The sequence below is a fragment of the Puntigrus tetrazona genome, chromosome 11 (genome assembly GCF_018831695.1).
Source record: "Puntigrus tetrazona isolate hp1 chromosome 11, ASM1883169v1, whole genome shotgun sequence".
Taxonomy (NCBI): Eukaryota; Metazoa; Chordata; class Actinopteri; order Cypriniformes; family Cyprinidae; genus Puntigrus; species Puntigrus tetrazona.
In genome coordinates, this window is record NC_056709.1 from 8,890,644 (window position 1) to 8,908,042 (window position 17,399).

The window sequence follows — 17,399 nt, forward strand, 5'->3', positions numbered from 1 at the left end:
AGGTAGAGCGTGTTTGCTGTTTAAATAATAATTAGTCTTTATAATCCGGCAAAGATAACAAAGTTCCATTTGTTTTTCAATAGCGCTTAAACTGTGAGTTGAGATAAAGGCTGATATTATTTCAGCGCTGTCAAGGCTCTGTTTGTTTGTACTGCTCTGATATATATATATATATATATATATATATATATATATATATATATATATATATATATATATATATATATATATATATATATATATATATATATATATGAGTGCAGCCTGTGTCTTATTGATGTTCTTTGCACTCGTCTGTCATTGACTGAACTGTGCTCTTCATCTCCAGCCGATTGTAGAATTGAGTCGACCATAGAGCAGAAGTGTTCGGTTAGCTGTGAAGGAATACACAGTAAACTATCTAAATGCATATTGCTCATTATTTGTTTATTAATACTGTAATAGGTCTATAGCTAATATTTTCAGAGCCCTCAAAAAAATAAATATATATATATATATATATATATATATATATATATATATATATATATATATATATATATATATATATATATATATATATATATATAAATAAATATATAATTACATTTAATTGCACCTGTTAATATTTTTTAATAGAATTTAATAATGTACTAAAGTAAAACAAAAACTTTTTTATGTATATTAGAATTTTATAATTCAGTTATCAACAGTATCGCTATACAATGAATGGAACAATAGCAACGCATAGAAAACAAGAAGCACGAAAGGTTGTGGTAGAAAGTACTGGTCATATAGGACATCTGACTTTTGTCATTTGACCTGAAATGTCGTGCTGGCCCTCAGCCCTTCTTGTCGAGATCCTCAACAGGTCAGACGTCACATCTACCTGTCCTCAAACAATATTGCGTTTTAACAGCAACTCTAGGCGAACCAAAGTGCTGCAGGCCCTTTAGAAAGGTACAATTTCAAGGAATCAAGAAAATGTGTATATAAGGAAGTGTCTTTTCAGCATGTAGCACAGCTGTATTTTCTAGAGCGTTTCTCATTATCCTCCCATACAGCAGAAGGACCTTGAATTCCTGTCAAAAACTAGGCCATCTCAAAATGGCAAATTCTCATTTTCTCGAATCCATCCCCACGGTCCTCCCGCTATTATTGTCTTGCTATCTCCATGTCTGACGGTAACCTACATATAATGTCTAAATAAGATGAAAAAAGGACATATAGGTGTTATGCTGATTTTATCGCATTTTAATCTGTCTTTTTTTTTTTTTTTTTGCAGGCACACCGCAAAGTGGAGCAAAATGTCAGACAAAATGTCCAGTTTCCTCCACATCGGGGACATCTGCTCCCTGTATGCGGAGGGATCCACCAATGGATTTATCAGCACTTTAGGGTAAGATAACCGTCCTCATTGTTGTCACCCAGTGTGTGGACATCGGTGTTGTACATAAGAGGAACTTGATGAAAATACAGGAGCACGAGAGGAAGAAGAAACTCAGAAATGAGAAGTGTTTTGTGCAGTATGCATTACAGTGTGGATTTCTGATGCTTTTTCAGTGAGATATGATGAATGCCGGTTACTAGAGTATGCTTTTTCTCTAGTCCATGTCAAAAGTCTCTTTCCTGTTTTTTTTCCTTCGTTTTTTTTTTTATTTATTATTTAGATTGGGATATGGGAAGCGTTTTCTAAGGTTGGATAGATAGATAGATAGATCTACAAAAGCTTCTACTAGTCCAAATTAACTAAATACATGCATTAACTATCATTTACTGACGGTGACCAATAGACTTGCTACAGTGTGTTAGCATTTACATCTTTGTTAGCATCAGTCAAAAAAACTGAGCTTTGTTTGAGCTGTGCATCATATATATATATATATATATATATATATATATATATATATATATATATATATATATATATATATATATATATATATATATCTTTTTGGGTCTACTAATAACATAGGACCATGATGCTACATGATGCATGAAAAATGAGATGGAGTTCAGTGCTACTTCTGCCTATAACCTTTCCGACATGAATATGTAATGTGTGAAGTCACACACAGGCATCACAGAGTTAGTGCAAAACAAGCATTGGGGTTAGAAGATCATTGTTCCCGGCCGGGATCGTGCAAATTATCAGCAAAAATGTGCAGGCCGAAAAAGTCTTATTAAAATAACTTGATTTTACATTTGCATTTTAGTTATTTAGCAATAAAGACAATAGAAGCAATCAAAACCAGCAAAAGAAAACAAATAAAAAAAAAAAAAAAAAAAAAAAAAAATATATATATATATATATATATATATATATATATATATATATATATATATATATATATATATATATATATATATAAAATAGCATTATACATTATATTTCCCCCACTTGAATTACTTGTATGCAAACCAACAGTTACATAAATAATAGTATGTAATATTAATAAAGGACAAATTGTTGTTTAGAATGATGGACAGTTGGGGGTAAGTGTGGTTTCCTACATTTACGATTCTGTATTCTGATCCTGCACTTGAAGGAAATTGAGCCAAGTCTTAACGTTGCCCTCCTCACGTCCTTCCCCTGGAAATAAGATTGTGCCGTCTTCCTTTTAATCATACCCTGCCACCTCCTGGCAATCAGCCCCCTTTGCCAGCCTGCGTGATGTGACCACACACACACACACACACACACACACACACACACACACACACACACACACACACACACACACACACACACAGCTACCCCGCATCACCCATCCATGGCAATAAAAGCAAGCGATTGGCTTTGAAGAACAGAACGTTGACGGATCTTATTTGTCAAGAGGCCGTTGTTCAGTTGTTATGCATTGTAATCACTTTCTCTGCCCTGCTACCGTGTGCACATCCTCATGAGCCACAGCTATATTTAGCTGCGCTGGTGTACGTAGTGTACAGCGCTTGTCTCGGTGCCACCGAGCGACCTTAGCACGGATGGGATAATGAGCCACCTGGCCTACAGCTGGGCACGGGGAAGCAGAAAGGACACAACGTCGGTGTGATGAGAACTGGCAGTCCTGGTGCAAATGGACTACAGACCAAAGCCACCTGTACGTTATCCACTGGAGATTGGGAAATTCACTTGTCAGGTTGCATTTATGCTAGATGAAAACTGGATGCAAATTACGTACAGTCTTGTCACTGGTTCATTTGTATAACTGTGCTTTAAAACCTTGGTGAGCTGCCTACGTAGGCAGCATTTGTAGGCCAATCGTAAACGCATGGATAATCTGTGTGTGTTGGATGTTCATACACGCCTGTGATAATACTGCGTAGCGTCCATTCATTGCCATTTCAAATCTTTATCATTTTTTTATTTTTATTTTAAGAGAAGTCTCTTGCACTCTCTAAACATTTAATTAAGAATACAGCAGTAACAATAATATTAATAAAATAATAAAATATTAAACAAATATTAACAAATAATAAAAAAAAGAAGGAAATATTTTAATATATTTCAAAGTGCATTTTATTCCTGTGATGCAAAGCCGAATTTTCAGCATCATTACTCCAGTGTCACGTGGAGTAATTTATTCTAATATGCTAATATGCTAGTATGTGACCACTGTAGTGCACAGTAGGCTGGATTTTTACTTTTAATGTTTACTCCTTTAAAACGCAGCCAATAATATACAGTAAAAGGAGCCGACCAGACGCTTGCTAAAATACTGAGATGGGTGTTAGCACAGACCATCCCTATTACTCCATATGTCTACTGATAAATTAATGCTATTTTTTTTTTTTTTTTTTTTTTTGACATTTCCAATTTTTTTCTCCTCTCACAAATGTGGCCCAGAAAATCTCTGGTTCATTCTCTGTTGGTCCCCTTCTCTATTCAAACCCAATTCAGACCGTTGTGTTTTGCTTTTCAAAAAACTCTGTCTCCCCATTTTCGTTTTTTTTTTACCCAAAACTTGAGAGAACATTATTGAACGATTGCAAGAAAATACCTTGAACTTTTATATCAGCTGTGGATTTGTTCATTCAGCCATAGCTGACTCACTTCGGTTATAGAATGTGTTTTTCATAACCAAACAGAAGCGTGTTTAAGTGCTTTGTGAAATAAGAGTTAGACTGCCCTTGACTCACTCTGGATTTTAGAGATAGAGAGCAAGTATAATGAGAGGCAAATTTAGGCGTCATTTCACTATCACTGAATGGTTTGATCATATATGAATTGACATTTGCTCATAATGAGTGCAGATAAAACCACTGCTCATACAGTCAAGCAGATAAACCTTTCAGGAAGCACAAAGGCCTAATGCTGTAATACTTCAGATGTAAGAAAATCTTAATTCAAGGATTGCTAAATTTAATTAGATTTTTTAGTGTTACGTTTTATTCATTATTTTATATATTTAGTTCAATTGTGTATGTATTTTACCATTTAATTTTTTAAATATTAAGAAAGGATTGAAATTTTAAACGTGCGTAGGGTTTAAAATTGAATTAGTTCAGTAGATGGCCTCTACAGAAATGTCATTTTGGTGTATTTCTTTAAAAAAAAAAGTTTTTTTTTATCATGCTGTAAGCTGCGAATAGCACTGTAGTACTTTGAACTCTGAAGTTTATTTTCCCCACAATCGGTGCAGAAAAAGCGAAAAATAGCTGTATAAAAATAGAAATGCTCAATATGCTGCCTCCAGAGAAGTTCTCTGACTCATGTCTCTCATCTCTGCAGTCTGGTGGACGACCGCTGCGTGGTGCAACCGGAATCTGGGGACCTAAACAACCCTCCGAAGAAATTTCGAGGTAAGGCCACATTTACGTCTCCTCGGAGGTGTTATACGGAAATGATTTCGATATTTCTGTTAAAGAAATACTAAGCTTTTATTTAAAGGAATATGTTGTAACATCTAATTGATCAGCGTTTTTATTATTGTTCTGTTATTTGACTATAGGTCGGGTTTAGTGTAGGTGCTACGGTGTTGTCAAATGCATTGACCTTTCAGCACCAATCTGAATGCACTTTTACTGCAACACATTATTGTTTTGCAAAAATGTCGCCACAGGCAACTTTGGGTTGTGTTTTTTTCTTTGTAACCAAGACGGCGTGGGAGCATGCATTGTTTGTGTAACACTTTTAAACGGTGCTGTGTTAAGGCACTGTTGTGTATTTGTGTTTTCACTTCGATGAAAGATGTCACCCAATTTTTTTTAGTGCAACAAAAATATTGCACTACACTATGCGACGCGTTTACCTGTTGAGAGAAAGCTCATGAAGTTAACACACCTGTTTGTCAATTTTTAAATTTTTTTTTTTTGTGAACTTGAAGACCTTGATTAGCTGGTTCAGGTGTGGTTGATGGAGCTGGAAATAAAATGTATAGTGATGGAGCTCTTCATGAACGAGACCGAGCCGAGCTGTGACTTTAATCTTTGTGTACTGGAAAGCAGACCGAAACGTGTCAGATGATAATTAACCTTGTCCTCTCCCTAGGCATGCTGGGAGAAACCTCTGGGCCGCTTCTGCTCGTATATCCCTCTTGTGACGTGCTGTCACATTGTAGCATGACATGCTGTCTCGCTCTTTTACCAGTCGGTGTGTACATTTAGTGCATTCTTCCCACCTGTGCCCAAGGTCTCAGTCAAGATGCGAAGGCTACAGATGCTCAGATCAGAGTTTTAGAGCTGATTACCGATTTCTGAAGTCCAGGTTATGGGCCTGCTTCTGTTGTGAGATCCTGTCATAAAAATGTTGAGTATGCATTTATGATAAATAGGCCTTTGGACACACGCTTTAAGGTAATTACGGGCTATGTTACAGGCAGCATCGGCTGGTATTTGGCTATCTTCGATGCTTTTTGTTAAAAAGCAGAACGCAGCCAATGAGGAACAGGAGAAAAACGATTGAGATTTATGACTGATCGGTGAACGTATACCGTCTTGTTATCGTGTGACCAACAACGTGCGAATGCAGCTTGATCCGAATGCAGAGAAATAAATAGAAGGGAATCGCCGTCATTAAAAATGCGACGGAAGTATGAATAAAGAGTTTTCTTTATTTTTTATTAATTTTATTAATGCAAATCCTGCATTGTGTATGTGCTTTTAATGTATCGTGTTACAGCAGTTGTAACAATTAGATTTAATTACAGCGAATGTCTCATAATATACCTCTCGGCCTCGTCCTTGGCTACAGCTGCTGCTAAAGGGAAAACCATAGAACTATATCTTGTTTCCTTTGTCAAAACCATTGCATAATCATACCCGTCCTAGTGTCAGAAATGCTTTTCCTGAAGTCTGCAGTTTCTGAAATATGGTGGACTTAACAAAGAAAGACCATATCCACGGCCAGTGATTGATTCTAGAATTGAATTAGCTAAAACGCAAGCATGCAAATAGGATGTGAAACGTGTGTCAGCTGGTAACTGAACTGTCATTGCCAGCTGTTTGAGGTTTCGCCTGTGAGGCTGTGACACTGCTGCTTATTTCTTGTTAATATCCGCAGTCTTTGCCCACCCTGAGGGATTCTTTTTGTGACGTTGTTGATGTTTTAACACGCTCTACACTGTTGTATTACCATTTAAGTCCAATTGAGGTGCTTGAAGGCACATACTGTATGTAGAACCTTTTTTTTTTCCTTTGCAATCCTTGCATTTTTGAGGGCTGTTTATATTCCTCATAATTGCAATAAAACTGGCGTTTGGCTTCAGGTTAGTGGCTCTTTCTGTCCAAGTCTGTCTTGCTACAGCATGAAGCTTCTGAGGCCATGATGTCCTTCTCCTCTGAGAACTGAAGCTTTCCGAATATCTCTCTTGAGGTATTTTGCTGCACTTCTGTGTCATTTCCACCCCCAAATCCCGGCAATTTAAAGGAACACTCCACTTTTGTGGAAATAGGCTTATTCTCCAACTCCCCCAGAGATAATAAGTTGAGTTTTACTGTTTTGGAATCTATTAAACTCACTGAATCTGATTATACCAGAAGCCAAAGAGTTTCGATTTAAAACTTGGCTCTCGATTGCACACTTCCTTGATTATTATCCTGGAATGAGATCATAGTTCCTAGTGATATCAGCCTAGAAAACCTCAACTTTTTACTTTCATTTGTACACTTGGTAAAACTACAGGAGAGCCACCTGAATGCCATGCCACTGGTCTAATTGGATTCAATGATCTATGCTAAGCTATGCCAAAAGTGCTGTCGCCGGAGCCGTAGATCGGCTGAATGGATTCAAACACGCTAAAACTTAACGTATTAATTAATATTAAAAGTTGGAGAATGAGCCCGTTTCCAAAAAAAAAAAAAAAAAAAAAAAGTGTTCTTTTAAAAAGTCTTTACTGTCACTTTTGATCATTTTAGTCCTTGCTCAGTTAATTATTTCTTAAAAACATAATTAAATGACCCTGAACGGACTATAGCAGGTCTGGTTTTCCCTCTGTGTCTGTCACACACACTCATAAAACAGCAGGGGCTCCAGACCTCCAGAATGATCTTTTATGAATTCATTAAACATGTGAAATGATCTGATTACCTGGAACAGATGTATTTACCTAATTGAAGGTCACTGAATCTACGTCCTTCAGAGCCGCTAGCGCACCTTGTGTCAAAGTATGATACGGTTATTTATATACCTGGTGCTTTTGGTTTTGTCTTGTTTTTGCCTATTCATTAACTATGGCACATAACCAAATGTTTTTGCTGAAGGCTTAGTGTTATTTTAACGTAGAGAAACCTCTACGGATCAGTCGCTCTGACACTCAGGTTGTTCATGGGGAAAAGATGGATAGATAGGTCTCTGTCAGCTGTGCGTGTGTTTTGCCGCTTGTTCTGGGGTTCATTGTTTATTTTAGCATATCCATGTGTGCCTGTATGTATATTTTTGTCAGCTTCGTTAAACCCAGATGGAGTTGACTGCCTGTGTAATATAGCCTCAAAAACGTCATGGAAGAGTCAAATACGTAGCTTTTAATTTTGGTTAATGCTATACTCTTAAAAAAAGGTGCTTTACGTATAACCTTTTTGTTTAAATGGTTCTAAAAAGAAGCTTTAACATTTGAAGAAACATTCTGTTGCACAAAAGTTAAAAAAGGTAAAAAAAGGCTCTTCAGATGATAATAAAAAGGTATGAAAGAGAAAGTTCTTTTAAAGGACATTTGATTGAATGGTTCATTGTGGAACCAAAAATGGTTTTTTCTGTGTGTCAAGAAACTTTCCAGCACTTTTAGTTTTGAGAGTGTAAAAGATCAAAATGTTCTATTTATTTTGAATACTCCAGAAATATTACTCTTTAATAAACACAAATGTATTGTTTTTATTTAGTTTAGCTTTGTTTTGATCAATAAGATATCCACATTTTGTATGGAACTTTACATTATATAAAAAGATTTATTGTAACTTTATTGGCAAATATTTTTTTACTGTGCACAAAACTACACCTTGCTATACGCTAAAACTGAATATTTGCTAGTCAGTAGGTTTCATGATTAAAGATTGACTAGCAAATAGCAAAACATTTTTTTAACTTTATAGAAATAATGATTAAAACAAAAAATCTAGGTTAGAATAAATTGACCAGTGCAAGTGTATAATCTAAGAATGTAGTACTGTAAGGTTAATTAATTAATTTTTTTACCTCCTTTTTAAGGTTTATTAAAAAAATGTTTTCATATTTTTAGTTATTTATTTTTAACAGAGTAATAGTAGATGACAAAGAATGTGACCGGTGAAGATAAATTGCCAGAAATATAGAATATAGAAATATAGCCTATGTTCTCTCTATGGTTCTAAGAAAAGGATTTGTGGCATATAAACAACCCAATTGTGATTTGGTGTCTATGACTAAATGTAAGAGTGAATAAACAGCTCAGGACAGAAACAGATGTTTCCATTCAGTAAGTCTGACTGATTCCAGACAATTTCAGTAGCTTTTTGTTTTTTTATTTTTATTATATATATATATATATATATATATATATATATATATATATATATATATATATATATATATATATATATATATATATATATATATATATATATGATATTTGGTTTTACATTTTATGATGATCATTATAAAATACTTTTTAGTCCTCGCTTCTCATATTTGTGCAATTTGTAAATATTATTAGTACATTTTTGGGTTACCACAATGAGTATTTCCTTACCCAGTTTCTTACACTGTCATTCACTGATGACTGTGACGGCTGACCATTAATACTTCTTCATACACAAAAGAGGCCTTCTCCTTTAGCAGCACTCCACCCAGCTAACGTTTCAGGCCTTTGTCATCTATCAGCCAGACGTCTCTCTTATAGTTTTACATTTTATGACACATCATTATAAAACACTTTTTAGTCTGCTTCTCATATTTGTGCAATTTGTAAATATATTAGTACATTTTTGCCAATGAGTAAGTTTCCTTACACTGTCATTCACTGATGACTGTGACGGCTGACCATTAATACTTCTTCATACACAAAAAGAGGGCCTTCTCCTTTAGCAGCACTCCACCCAGCTAACGTTTCAGGCCTTTGTCATCTATCAGCCAGACGTCTCTCTTCAGCTACTTGACACACCGAAACAACTTCAGTCTGCCGAAATGAAATGCCTAAACCCTCACATATGCTTGTGTTTTTATGAAGGTCGTTTCGTAAGCTGCGAAATGTAAGATTGAAGAACATTTCTAGCCTAGAGCTCAGCAAATGACAGGCAGAATTTATCAAAGGGCTATTTCACCTAAACCTAAAAGCTCTGTCACCAATTCCCAGATTTTGTCATTTTTATGCGTATAGGCCAATGGCAGCCACAGCAAGAGCAGGTTGTTCCAAATCTGTGATTTCTTAAATATTGCTTTACAACGTCACCGATTCAAGTACCACAAAAAGACTGGTTGTCCAAGAAAGACAAATGCAAGATGATGCGATTCTCAGTGGCCAGTCAGTTCAGCTGGAATTTATCCTCAGTTGCTGAACAATGTAAGGATCTGTTATTGCATGTCTATGCTTTTAAGAATTTGGACTGAAAGTGAACCTCTCATCGGCAGAAAGAATCAAAAATCTAGGAGGATTACTGGTCCAAAGTTCATTTCGGCGACGAAAGCAAGTTGGGTCCGATTAGAAAAATTGTATTCGTTGTCAAACTGGGAAGAGACCGAAGCAGAAATGTGTGAAGACGTCGGTGAAAGTTGCTTCAGTGATCTCACAATCCAGCACTTAACACTCCGCCTCAGGACTTGAGCCAAGCACGTTCAGGGGCTGCAGAGGCGAAACATTCTGCAGCGCCGTCGATGGAAATAATTGCATGCATCTAAGCAAATGCTAAGTGCCTTGATGAGCTCGTGATATAGCAAGGTCATGTTTGCTCTGATCATGAGCAGTGTTCTTGTGTCACGTTAGCTGTGGACGCAGCAGATGGCTTTCGCATTATTGCTGATACCATATGCAAACGTTATGAAAAGTGCTCATTTAACTGGAGAACGCTAGCTGCAGTGAACGCAGTCGGTTATGCACAGTCTTACCGTAAATATCTGCGGGTGTTACAGTAATGGGCTTTTTTTTTTTTTTTTTGTTCAGCTGAAGTGAACTGAAAGTGTAGCTGGTGGTTGAGGGTTCACAGACGCTGTTCACAGTGTTTCCTTCTTTCCAGTAGTGTGACCGTAGCTCAGCTCTTTTCACAGTGTAGCTTATGGAGTAGTGTAGTGTTAACAAACACTACATCATAGGTTCATGTGATTTATAAAAATTGATTATTAGAATGATGTATAGTCATATAATGTGGTTAAAAATGGCTTTTGTATGTACGAATTTTAAGCCAGTGTAGTGTATTTATTTATTTTTTTGAAAACTCCATAGGTTTCCATAGGCTTCAAGGCACCGTGTGTCATGTTTATATGCCTGCCTGGATCTTTTTTTGTTATTGAATGTCTGAATTTCGGCTCTTGAAATGGATACAAGGCTGGAACAATAGATGTCTTGTGTTGTGATGACGGAGTTTCAGGCATGGTCAGGGAAAAGCTCACTTGCTCCTCGCTCCAAAAACTCTCCAGTCTCAAAAGTGGATGCTGCGTAAAAGTATTTTGAGGTGAATGCCTTTTTAGGGTTAAATGTAAAGCTTGTGTTTTTTTCATTCAAAGGACAGGTGTCTCATCACTGCTGCTACACGGCACTGAACAGACATATGCTGATGTACTTCCTGGTTGATTGATGAGGCACTGCTGTGTAGGTGGACAGACACATCAGGGCTGGGGTCTACCGCAGGTTTTTTCCACACAGGACGAGCTGTGCTTACCAAAAAAAAGATGTAAAGCTAAGACTATAAACAAAGTCCTAGATGTCAATAACGATGCTTGTTTACAATTAGTATTATTATTAATAATATTTAAGCCTGTTTATAGTGTAAATTGTACAAAAATAAAAAGTATTTTACAAAATATTTATATATGAAACAATTTAAAAGTATTTATTATTAAACATTTTTGCATTTTTGTAAATGTATAAAATGTGCAAAATAACACTTATTTTTGTACAAAATATTTGCATGCTGTTTATTTTCTATAATTGTTTTTAATAAAATAAAAAAATCCATATTGTTCTTCTAGAAAATATATGTACATAATAATAATAATAATAATAATAATAGTAAACAACAACAACAACAACAAATAATAATAATAATAAATAATAATAATAATAATAGTTGTACAAATGTGTTTATATATTTAAACATGTTTATATATTATTATTTTTGAATGATGAATTTTCATTATGATGCTATTATGAGCAAGGTAATAATAGGGGAAGCACTTGAGGTTTTTCTGAAATAATACAATGAAGGTTTTTTTTGTATTATTCCTTCTCTCCTGCTTTCTTCAGGTAGCTGTAACAGAACAGTAGTGGCAGAGCTTGGCTCATTGTACTTCTCCTTGCTACCACTAAATCTTTAGATCCCTCCTGGTATTAATAGCCTGCTTAAGCTGTTTAAAAGGCCTGGTTTCCAGAGAGCCTTACAGTGTCATTCAAAGGTTTGCCCTTCCTTTCTGATCCTGGGTCACAGCCACAAACACAGTCCCAGGGTCCTGTGAGGAGCAGCATACCGTCAAGAAACAGCCATTCTGATTTTATCCTGTGAATGTTAGCAGTGGTCCAGAGAAACTGATCACTTGGGTATTATAAGTTTGGCAAACAAATGCACATGATGCTGTTAAAGTAAAAAATTCAGTTCAAATGGATGGTCAGTGGACTAAATCTGTGATTTGTGCAAACAACTACAGATATATTTTCTACAAAAGCTAAGTGTCTTGTGTGAAAAACGGCTAGTGTGTGTGTGTGTATATATGTATATGTATGTGAATGGCACTATAAAAATAACTGTTAGCACCCATATGTACACACTATATTATAAGTGTGCACTGATGTTAATGCGGTCTTCCCTTTTAAATGCTCAAGTCAGATTCATTCTGATTGGCTGTGAAAGTTTTTATCTTTATCGTGTGATTCTGAAGATAGTTGTGATGTGGACGTCGCTGTTCTTTTTAGAACAGTTTTTTGTTCTTTTTAGAACAGTTATTAAAACTTTTGTAGTTGGCGTTCATAGTTTGAACTGACCTTAAGGGAAAGTTCACCCAAAAAGGAAAGTTCTGTCATTAATAACTCATCTTCAGATGACGCTCAATTATTTACAGAACACAAGATGTCGGTATCAGTTGTGTTTTGCTCCCCACGTGTATGCCCATATTTGGTTTGCTCGTTCTTGTTTTGTCATTAGTGTTTTTCCGTTGAGGTTCAGGTGTGTGTCTGTTAATTATGTAGTTACGTCCTCGTTGTTTGCCCTACTTAAACCCTGTGTTTCTAGTGTCCTGCGTCGGGTGTCAAGTGTGTTCCAGTGAATGTACCATTAAAGACTGTTTTGAGTTCATTCAATGTGCTCACAATACCATTAGTGTTACTAGTGTAAAACCCGTGGTAAATTTAGTGATGTAGGTTTTCCCCCAACCTCCATGCCAGCAAATCAAAAGAAAGAATGCTAATGTAATAATATATATGATATATACACACTGCTCATACCTTCTCTCTCTCTCTCTCTCTCTCTCTCTCTCTCTCTCTCTCTCTCTCTCTCTCTCTCTCTCTCTCTCTCTCTCTCTCTCTCTCTCTCTCTCTCTCTCTGTCTCTCTCTCTCTCTCTCTCTCTCTCTCTCTCTCTCTCTCTCTCTCTCTCTCTCTCTCTCTCTCTCTCTCTCTCTCTCTCTCTCTCTCTCTCTCTCTGTCTCTCTCTCTCTCTCTCATCTCTCTCTCTCTCTCTCTCTCTCTCTCTCTCTCTCTCTCTCTCTCTGTGGCTATTTGCACTTAGTGAAAATAGCATATTTTCTTAGCATAGATGCTAATAACAGTAATTGAAAATAGCAGAATTATTTAAATGCGAATAGCATTTTCTACTGTTTATACTACTTATTGCAAGTGGTACTTATCTGCACCTCAGTATTGAAGTGCATTATAAAACCTAATGCAACTTAAGTGTAAATTTTTTTTTTTGTTTTTGTTTTTTTTTTTAAAGTTCAAATGATTAAATAGATGCCATGGGACAATAAAGCCCTCCTTACACCTACCCTAACCCTACCCAGCACTTTTATTTTCTTAACTTTTGAATTAAGTCCTTCATTTTTATTGAAAAGAAATGATTTTCCAATGTGATGTGAAATTTGAAAGTTTATCAGGCGGCTATTTTGCTAAATCTTACCCGATTATGGACAAATTAAATGCTATATTTTATCACAACTTAAAGAAGAAGGTTATATTTAGTTATCCTTGGTTACCTACCAACATATTTACTTCAAATCTGTACAAATCTTTTTGGTAGTGCTGGGCAATATGGCAACAACCAAAAATATCAGTCCATATCAATAATTATTACAATGTCATGTAAAATTATTATTATTTTGTATTTATTTATTTATTATGTATTGGTCTCCTATAGTAGCAAACATTTAAGTCATGATAAACACACTTACAACCACACGCTTAGCACCTCAATACCATAACAGTAGCCTATTTGTAATAAAAAAATGAATGTTAGTCTGAAAACATTTAGTATAAATGCACACATGCTATAGCTTAATCACAAATATAATTATAGTTATATAGTGTTACTATAGTAAATCCATGACAAATGATGGCGACGTGTAGACTGAAAAATCTCCTGACTGTTTTATTACACACAGCGTTTCTTCTCTTTAGTTGATTGCAATTATGTTGCTGATATTTACTGTGTGTGTGTGTGTGTGTGTGTGTACTAAATACAATTTGCGCAATAATTACGGTCCATTAATGATCACTTAAATTTTTTTCTAATATGACTATTATTTTTTCATTTGTAATGCCATGGTTTGCCTTTATGTCTCTTTAATAGATATACATGTATCTAATAGTTTCTCCAAACAATATTGCAGGTCATACACACGTTTTTAAATGTGAAATTAAAAAGTTAATAACTAATAACCAAGCATCTTTTTTTACTTTTTAAGTTGATATTAATGAATGCAATGCATAAAACGATAAAAAAAATAAAATAAATCACTTAAAGTGAAACTTGAATGTTGGCTTGAATGTCAGTTTTAAGACAGTTTAAATCAACAAGTCATTTGTGTGAACCGCTCTTAGCGCTTCAAACTGGATCTCACAGCGCTTTTTAGCGACTTTGAACTTTGATGTTAGCAGTTCGTGTGAGTTGTCATTTAAAACTCTTTATATCGTTTTATCAAGGAAAATTATATTGTGATATTTGTCATTATCGCCCAGGCGTAAACTCTTCACATCAACCATTTTTTTTTTCTATGCTCATCTGATATTGAGCCATCTGTATTTATTAGAAACTAAGCACATAGTGTATTTCCTCTTTGAGTTTGTATCTATTTTTAGAGCCTGTAGTGTTTGTGTCGGTGTGACTGTCTCTCTGTGGTCTAGCACGCTAAATGCCTCTCATCTGAGGCTAACCTAGCTTTACCCCTCGGCGCCGTCAACCTACATTCCTCTTCCATCAATCCTTCCATTCCTCTTCTCGCCTCCATCTTCTGTCCCACTTTCCCCTCACTTTCCACCTCCCCTCCTTCAGCGTTTCTTCTTCTTCTTCTTCTTCTGTTTCCCCCTCCACCCCTAGTTCCCTGGCTGCTAATCCCTGAGCGCTAGCGTTAGCGCTGGCCGCATTTCTCAGTGCGCTCTGCGGACATAGTGCTATTTTTACCCATCACACTTAATCATGTCCTCTTGCGTGTCTTCCCTCCCTTCCTGTTACTCTTTCCTTCCTTCCTTCCTCGTACCTGGCCCTCGGTGCAGTCCTGTCCTATTATAAGATAAGAGTGTAAGTGGTTCTCGAGGAGAATAACCTGCTGGTTAAGAACAGGTTTTGTTACTACTGTGAGTAATGTGAGAAAGTGTGTTCAGGGTGGTTTCTAGGGTTTTTCTAAATGGTTTTGGCCTGATGCTATCGCTGTTAAACTAAAGTAACATAATGATTTGAGAGATCGTTGCTGACTGTAGCACAGACAGTGACATGTTCAGTGAAATTACAGAAAAGTGTTTAAATGTAAAAAATGACCAAAAATGTGTAGATGAATGCTTTTTTGTTAATGAATAAACATGGTTCAAAGCTTACTAGTTGATTTAGCATTCATCTGAATTACATTTTATTGTACAAATTAGATTTATCTTAGCATTTTTAGCTTGAAATGTTTTGGATTTTGACCAGCTTGAAACGATAAGTTCTTTGCTCGGGTATTGATATGTTGAAAAATCTAGATTTATTTTATCATTATTATAATTTAGTTTTTATATATCACCTATTTCACTTGTGTGTGAATCTGTCCAATAACGTGTTTTGTAACTCGAACCCTTTTGTGCTCATCTTTTGGAAACTAAACGAACCGTTCTCATGATTTCATAAAATAATAAAGAGCACAATTAAATGGGTCACAATGTCTCTGAGATTAACCTGCTTGTAGTCTTTCTAAAAATGGCTAAATATGCCTTGGCGATTCAGTACTGATGGATGTAAGGCAGTTTTTTGTTTGGTGTTTGGAAGGTCAGTTAATCCAGTGATTCCCAACAAGGGAAGCAGTTTCCAAGGGGATTTACAACATGTTTTGTTTTCTGAAAAAAAACACCTGAAAGAGGATAATATATATTAATAGAGCTATTTTTCATTGGTTAATTTTTAAGGAAAGAGCACAAACTAATATAGTGTTTTACATACAGTACATTTATGAGCACATTTTTGATTTGTTGTTAATGAAGGACTGTGGGTTTACATATTTAATAGTAGACAAGAAATACAACTCTGATTCGTGTATGCACAGTGTAAAGGCTCCTGTAGGCAGGCGAGGATATTCGCGAGCTTCTTTTAAGCTGTTTTTTTTTGTACACTTTCTGTTTTTCCTTTCAGACTGTCTGTTCAAGTTGTGTCCAATGAACAGGTACTCAGCCCAGAAACAGTTCTGGAAAGCAGCAAAACCTGGTGGAAACAGCACCACAGACACCGTGCTACTCAACAAATTACATGTGAGTTCAGCACCTAACGTTTCAGGTCATTGCACTCCGAGGCCCAAGTTTTCACATGCTTTTAAAAAATTGTCACGGACAAAAACCTCGCACCACCGAACGTGGTGTGTATTAATTAAGCGTCTCTAAGCAGTGCTTTTTAAAAAGAGAAAAAGAAAGGAAATATTCAGGAATTATCACGGGGCGGTTCTAGGACTGTTTATGATTTATAAATAGTTTACGCCCCCTACTTAAAATCAGTCTACTGATGAAGTTTTAACTTCATGAATTTGAGAATAACCCTTCTGGATTTTGCCATTTGCTTACAGTACGGTGCTACAGATTAAAGAAGGGCAGAAAATCTAACCCGATGTCCTTTATTCCTCATCTATGAAAGCTCGTTTCTGCCATGGGATAAAGAATCGAGTAATCATTCACGACATTTTATTGTGCGATATTGACCTTTTTCAAGCTGTTCTGAATTTGTATTTCAGAATATTTTTTTTTCTCGCAGTTCTCAGAATTAAATAAGTAATATATATAAATAATTATGCGCGTATATGTGGTTCAAGTTCATTGCGTACATCAAATAGTCGTTCAATTAATTCTTGTCTTTTATGTAAATGATACATACTGTATTTGTAACCATTTTCATCTCTGTTTTTCAGCACGCTGCCGATCTAGAGAAGAAACAGAACGAATCAGAAAACCGGAAGCTGCTGGGAACGGTTATACAGTACGGAAATGTTATTCAGGTAGGTCAGCCAGCTGGCAGATGGGAGGCAGAGGGATCTCACTGTGCAGTTGAGGTCTTGGCAGGACAGAAAACCATTGTTCAGTGTTATTTTGGTGTCTGTCATTTAGCTTGCATTTATAATTGTTCTTCATAATTTATTATAAT

General features: G+C 35.9%; 1 protein-coding gene across 1 annotated transcript in view; it reads left to right on the top strand.

The window, feature by feature from the left end:
• Positions 1-806: 806 nt before the first annotated feature.
• itpr1b (inositol 1,4,5-trisphosphate receptor, type 1b) overlaps positions 807-17,399 on the top strand; it is an 87,792-nt gene continuing 71,199 nt past the window's right edge. The window contains exons 1-5 of the mRNA XM_043252539.1: positions 807-850; positions 1,265-1,378; positions 4,712-4,782; positions 16,404-16,519; positions 17,167-17,253. Coding sequence (XP_043108474.1) covers positions 807-850; positions 1,265-1,378; positions 4,712-4,782; positions 16,404-16,519; positions 17,167-17,253 — 432 coding nt within the window. The remainder of the gene's footprint in view (positions 851-1,264; positions 1,379-4,711; positions 4,783-16,403; positions 16,520-17,166; positions 17,254-17,399) is intronic.